General features: G+C 30.6%; 1 protein-coding gene across 1 annotated transcript; it reads right to left on the reverse strand.

Moving 5' to 3' along the window:
• Nucleotides 1-327: 327 nt before the first annotated feature.
• On the reverse strand, nucleotides 328-3847 carry LOC104090870 (gibberellin-regulated protein 1-like). Its single transcript, XM_009596066.4, has 4 exons — nucleotides 3657-3847; nucleotides 3463-3531; nucleotides 3132-3174; nucleotides 328-812 (listed from the first exon to the last, which is right to left on the reverse strand). The coding sequence occupies exons 1-4, from the start codon at nucleotides 3723-3725 to the stop codon at nucleotides 550-552; spliced, it is 444 nt and encodes a 147-aa protein (XP_009594361.1). The 5' UTR covers nucleotides 3726-3847; the 3' UTR covers nucleotides 328-549.
• Between the last annotated feature and the right edge of the window lie 2871 nt (nucleotides 3848-6718).

Below are 6718 nucleotides of genomic sequence, written 5' to 3' on the forward strand. Positions count from 1 at the left end.
TAAACTTGAAGTTTTGTCCATTAAATTATTTGTGTACTTCACCCACCGGAGGCATAGGAAAAATGTGCCTAAACTCTGTAACATTCAACAAGTGAGGAAAAATTCGCCCCAAGCTTATTTTGGAACCCATTTAATTTCAATCGATGTGACTAAATCAACTTTATTAAAGTAAATCATTAAATAAATCATTATAGGATTCTTATTTAAATAATCTGCTGCTTTAACAGGTGACCTTGAGGAATGAGGCCCCTATTGCTCCATTATAATCATATCAAGATAAAATGGTAGAGCAATCTCTACGGAGAATTTCTACTATTAAAAACTCACTAAAAATAACATATCGAGATATACTTATAACTAATTAAGCCGGGTACAACATGGTACATAACATCTTACATACTTTCCAAACTAAAACCCACATGACTTTGCAACCAGATTTATCAATCAAGCCAGACATGATTTGCTACTACTATCTCATATGATATATGAAATTCAATAAGCTAGGTCCACCCAAAACACACTTGTAAGATAAAAATAATATACTATTAATTAAGGGCACTTGGTCTTGTTTCCGTGAGTGGTCATTTCGGTGTAACATTTGCCACACATCTCTCTGTTGCCAAAGGTACCTGGTGGCACACATTTGCACCTTAGACAACATGTTCCACATGCCCTTATACACACTTTTGGCCTCGAGTGTAAACTGCATCTGTATTTGCATAACCCTCCACAATCCAATTGGCTTGGATGTGGAGCTGGTGCAGGTGCTACAGCCAGATCCCCATTGTTCAAGTATTTTACAAGCTTTAAAACTGCATACAGTAAATTACTTTATGCCTCAGTGTATATAGAAGAGCTTCTCAGTGAGAAACAGTGGTTGCTCTGTTGAGAATAATATAAGTAACTGAAAAATTGCCGAACTTTCAATTTTACGAGTTAAACATAAGAGTTGCGTCCAATTTTGTTATGCGATTAAGGATAGATAAAATAAATCATCATACATTGAATAAAATAGCATAAAGGTAGTATTACCAGCTAAAAAATTTTAATATCCAAAAAGGTAATGAAGAAAACAACCGTGAAGGAGAAAAAAAGAATTGATGCTTTCAATAACTACAAGGTCAAATGAAATATACCGAAATTTTGGATAATGTGTAATATTTAGCCAAAAAAATACAATATGCGAGGCAAATCTAAGGTGTTGACTCAGCAAAACCAATTCTGAACATTGTAGTATTCCTCAATCCAATGATAGGCAACCTCGAAATGAAAATTTCACCATAAAAAAAAGGCAAAATACAAAATTGGCCGGTGCTAGTCAAATATACAAAAAAAAATATACATATATGTATAATATATATTAATATATAAAAAATATATATTTTATCAGCTATTATTTTTTGGACCTTTTGTATTGTATAGTTTTCCCAAAATAAAATGTTGAGAAAGATAAATTTACAAGCATGAAGGTACTTTGCGGACCAGTTAAAAATTTGCAGCATATTCCTTAAAACTTGAAAGATTAATTCCCTCGGTTAAATATTCCTTATGCCAATTTCATCATTCTTTTCTTATTCCAATTTCTAAAGAACATTTCACTAATAAAGAATTTTCTTCTCTACAGTGTTTTACATGTTTTTCGCCTTCAGGAGTAAAGTTCACGATCTTCAAAGCCAACATCTTATATTTATTAAAATACAACACAATTAAAACTCGCCTTAAAACCTAAGTGTAGTCTAATAAAAATTTTAGATTGGGTCGAGTATTTAAGGTTTTACATTGTGTACAGGACATCTAAAAAAGTTATAAATGTCTTACACCTTTCTATCAATTGTTATATTATTTGTACTACGAGAATAGTTGCACAATATAATCTTGTTAAAGCCACTCTTAAAATTTTGTCCCGTTTAGCTCAAGTGGCTAAATTTTTCTTTTAAAAGAGGTTTAATAAAATTTTCCTTTTCGGATATTTTCTTCCCCTAGATTAAGGGTACAACAACAACAACAACAATCCAGTATAATCTCACTAGTGAGGTCTAGGGAGGGTCGTGTGTACGCAGACCTTACCCCTATCATGAGGAAGTGAAGGTTGCTTACCATCACAGCAACCTAGATTAAGGATACATAATTCAAATAGTAGCCACACAAAAAAAAAGTTAGTGAAAATGTGGCTATTGGATGTTTAACTTTTTTTTTTTGGTTAAAATTGGATGTTTAACTTAACCAACCTATTAGTTCTTACACGTGTATCTAAATTAAAGTTCACAGAGACAAGAAAATGTTATGTTATTTAAAATGAAGTGTGTATAAAAGACATCCAAATGAATTTATGAAGATGTTTAAGAGCACCTCATCTATTGGATTAAAGTTTTTTTTTTTTGGGCTAAAGATTTGACTAAAGTTTTTCAGTAAGATGTTTTAGGCCAAGCTTCTAAAATCAGCTTATTTTGAAAAGTGTTTTTCTCAAAAATACTTTTTTGGTAATAAATAATTTATGTTTAACTAATTAATTTAAAAACAGTAATTAGTGTTTGGCTATGCTTTTAAAATTTATTTTTAAGTATATGTTTCTCAAAAATACTTATAAGAAAGTATTTTTATTTCTACTCAAAAGCACTTTTTTCCATCTCACCTCAATTTTAGGGAAAAAACACTTTTGGTAAAATTAAAAAAAAACACCTCTGGTCCAAAAATAAGCTTCTCCAAAGAGGATATTAACCTCTTTGACATTAGAAAGGAAGTTGGTGACTTGACTAGTCACACTCATCACTGTTTCACTTCGGAGTCATCATGTGGTAAATTTAATTTTTCACTTGCAGTTCGATTAATGTGACATTTAATTAGTATCCCTGTAAAGCAACCCATCAGAGGTGCATTTATTTCAGTTGAATCACGAACGGAAACGTGATCTTTGTACGCGCGGCAGAAAATGGTTTCCTACTCATCACTAACCAGTCGAAAGCACTTAAAAGAAGTACTATTACTATTGTTAAATTGCGGCACTATAGGTTGTTATTATTATTGTTACTTTTAATATTGTCTACAATGGACTTTGCACTACCTTAAAAAATTCAAACACATATTTTACCTTAACACCATAACAATGACATGAGTAGTATTTTATGACTCACCTACGCCTTGAACCAGCCGCCTGTTGGCTCCTCTGGTGAAAACCTAAAAATGAAAACCAACAGAGCTCAGATAACAAGGAGTGAATAGTTTTCTCCTACCATACTAATTAACTGGATTCATCAAATAATAGAACAAATCCAATTAGTATTTGAAAAGATTGAAAAGCTAAGTATAAATATAGAGATACTTTTAATAGTGTGAGAGTTTAAGAAAAAAACTATATGTGGGATCTATAGGCCAGTTTAGCCCAATAGTAGTAGTAAAGAAAAAAAAGGAGAGAAGACAGATTAGTATTAAAAGAAATTAAAGAAGTAGAGAAGATGCAAATACACGAAATGCCTGGCTGAGGCCAAAATGTTGTGATTTATCTTCTTCAACCTTGGGATCAGTTAAAGAAACCTGCATGCATGGAATATAATACAGTCAATCAAATTTAGAGCAAAATAAATATATGTAGAGACAATTAAAGACCACTTCTCTACGATATCCCAGTAAGGTAACTATGGTGGAAGAAGACTATTTACCTCGGCCTTAACCCCCAAAAACAGAAGTAAAAGAGCCATTACAAAAACCAAACGAATCGCCATCGCCATGATCTGACTAGTTTTGTTACTCTGTCCGCTCCAAGAAAGCTCGACTATAAGGACTACCACTGGTTGTGTACTCTTTTATAGTTGCAGATCTGTTCATTTTTATTTCTTTCTTACCATAATTTGGGACCCTCGTTAATAATCTTCTGATCTATCGCTTGTGTTTAATGGTGCACCAGTAGTACAGCTGTTTCCTAGATCAAATACACTATTGGTTTAGATTTTCGAGCTACAACAATTCTAAAGTTTCTATCACATTAATGCTTTAATTTATTCTTTTGCGTCTACTCATATGATATTTGCTCTTCTTTTTTTCTTCTGCTGTCATTGTCATAATTTTTGCACTCGTACTCATGTAAATGAAAACACTTCTAAGCTGTTTTTGGAATTTTTGCAAAAAAGTAAAATTTATTCGCTAATAGTATTTGGCTGAATTATTTTTGAAAAGAAATTGAATAAGTTATACCAAAAACAAATTTAACACTTCTTGAAAAAAAAAAACCTTACTTTAAGAAATATGTGGATTATGTGTTTTCATTTCAATGCAATTAAATGTCCCCACATCTCCACCTTCTTTATGTGACCGTACCGTCATATGTATGAGAAAACATGTGTTTTCCTTCTTTTTAAAAGCTTTAATTTTAAACGCTACCAGTCAAACATTTTCAAAAAGATGAAATTATATTTTCGTTTGTGATTAAAACAAAAAAGGGTTAGGTAGCCCAGTTTTATCATTATTTGTTACAATAGTTTTCGTAGGCCACGGAGTATCTTTAGTTATTTTTGTATTTCTAAACTTTTGTTATTACTTATTGTTTTCGCTTTGATTTTCTAATTGCACTATCTAGTATTTTATTTTATTTTTTCTCCAAAATTAAGAGCATCTATAGTGTTTTCACGTTTCCCCTCCATAGGTAGAGGTATTTTTACCAACCGAGCAAGTCTCTCTTGTCACACTACCTGGTGTTAGTTTTATGTTTCCGCTTGATTTTCTAATTGGTTTGTTTGTCATTGCCCCTTCCCTTTATCTTTTCTGAGCCGAATGTCTACCGAAAATATATCTGCCTTTTAAAGATAGGTGTAAAGTCTGCATTCACACTACCCTCCCCAAACCCTACTTGTGAGAATACACTGTTTTTTTATGTTGTTGTTGAGCACATTTCATTGGCCAGTTGGATTTTTTTATTTTTATTTTACTTGTATATACTACATTAGAAACTTATTTACCCTCACTGTTTAGATTTTAACTTAATTACAAGTTAATATACAATTTATCAATTATATAAAAACTAGTATTAATAAGTATTATGTTAGGAATTGAATAAAGAATATGAATTATTGACAAGGTGGGTTGCTCTGATGGTAAGCACCCTCCACTTCCAACCAAGAGGTTGTGAGTTCGAGTCACCCCAAGAGTAAGGTGGGTAGTTCTTGGAGGCAAGGATGCCAAGGGTCATTTGGAAACAGCCTCTCTACCCCAGGGTAGGGGTAAGGTCTGCGTACACACTACCCTCCCCAAACTCCACTAGTGGGATTATACTGGGTTATTGTTGTTGTTGTTGTTGTTGAGTTATTCTCTCTTCCCCTCTCTCTTTCTCTATCTCACATTCTTTGTTTTTTTTTCAATTTTTCTTCCTTCGATTTTCTCTGTTTTATGTCTTTTCTTATCTACATTATTATTTTTTTACCGTATAATTCGTCAATAGATATCAATCGTTTTACCATAGAGTTTTAACTTCTCATTTTTTTTAACTGTTAATCAATAATTTTGAAGGTGTTTGACTCTCCACCTTTGACAGCCATTAAAAGCTTCAAAATTTTGAATTCGAATTTGTGTTTTTATAAAATGTTATTTGTTTGGACTTGATATCGTTGCAAATAATTTGGAATATCTTTGGAGTTTATATCTCAATTTTGATGATATTTGGTGAAGATTATAGTTAATTTTGCCAGTATTTCATATTGAAACTCGAATAAAAAAAACATATGACATTCGATATAGATATAAAATTGTATTAAAATTATATTATAATTATATGCAAATTGTATTTAAGTTGTATTATGTTCTAGTTATATTTTTTTATTTAAATTTGTATAAAAGTTAAAAAATAGTTGTATAATATATAAATAATCGTATGAAATTTGTATTTAAGTTATAAATGCTATCTTTTTAAATAAAGTTGTTAATATGTATCAAAGTTGTATTAAGAAAGAAAGTTTTGATTGGAATTTCAAAGAAGAAAAAGAATACATTACATATAAAATATATACATGTCATATACAATATATATACAGAAGATATTTGTATAATTTTTGCATGAAAATTGTATTTAAGTTTTGTTGTTGTATTTAACTACGTAAAGATTTTGTATAAAGTTGAAGATAAGTTATATATTACTATATAATTAGTTTTATAAAATTTATTTTTGGTTTATATGTTGTTATAGATATATCAAATTTGTACGAAATTTATTTTTAAATTGTAAGCGATAGAAAATAGGGAAAGAGGAGAGGAGAGAAAGAAAAAAATAGTGTAATTGAATCCCCTAATTTAACGTAGTAATAATAGATTGTATATGGAGAGAGGCAGCAAAGAATAGGGAAAGAGAAAGAGAAAAAAGAAAAAATGTATAATTCAATCCTCTAATTTATGCAATAATAATGATTTTTTTATAAATTATAAGAAAAATATAATTAGATCGGATAATATATAAATCTAAAATAATTTTAATAAATAAATTTTAAATATTATATAGAAACGAAAAAAAAAATTTAAAAACATTTTCGAATTAGAGTATCACGTTGTTATAAAGTCGAGATCCTATATGTGCAAAGGACTCGAAGAGAAAACATTTAAATTACAGCCAGCTTTGCTGCGTACTCAATACCATCAGCAAACCAGTAATGCCAGACCATCCAACCAGTAGTAACAGTAACATTTTTAACACGTGTCTTTTGATGACGGGGCCATCGACTTTGGATCCAGAAATTATCTG

The sequence above is a fragment of the Nicotiana tomentosiformis genome, chromosome 3 (genome assembly GCF_000390325.3).
Source record: "Nicotiana tomentosiformis chromosome 3, ASM39032v3, whole genome shotgun sequence".
Classification (NCBI taxonomy): Eukaryota; Viridiplantae; Streptophyta; class Magnoliopsida; order Solanales; family Solanaceae; genus Nicotiana; species Nicotiana tomentosiformis.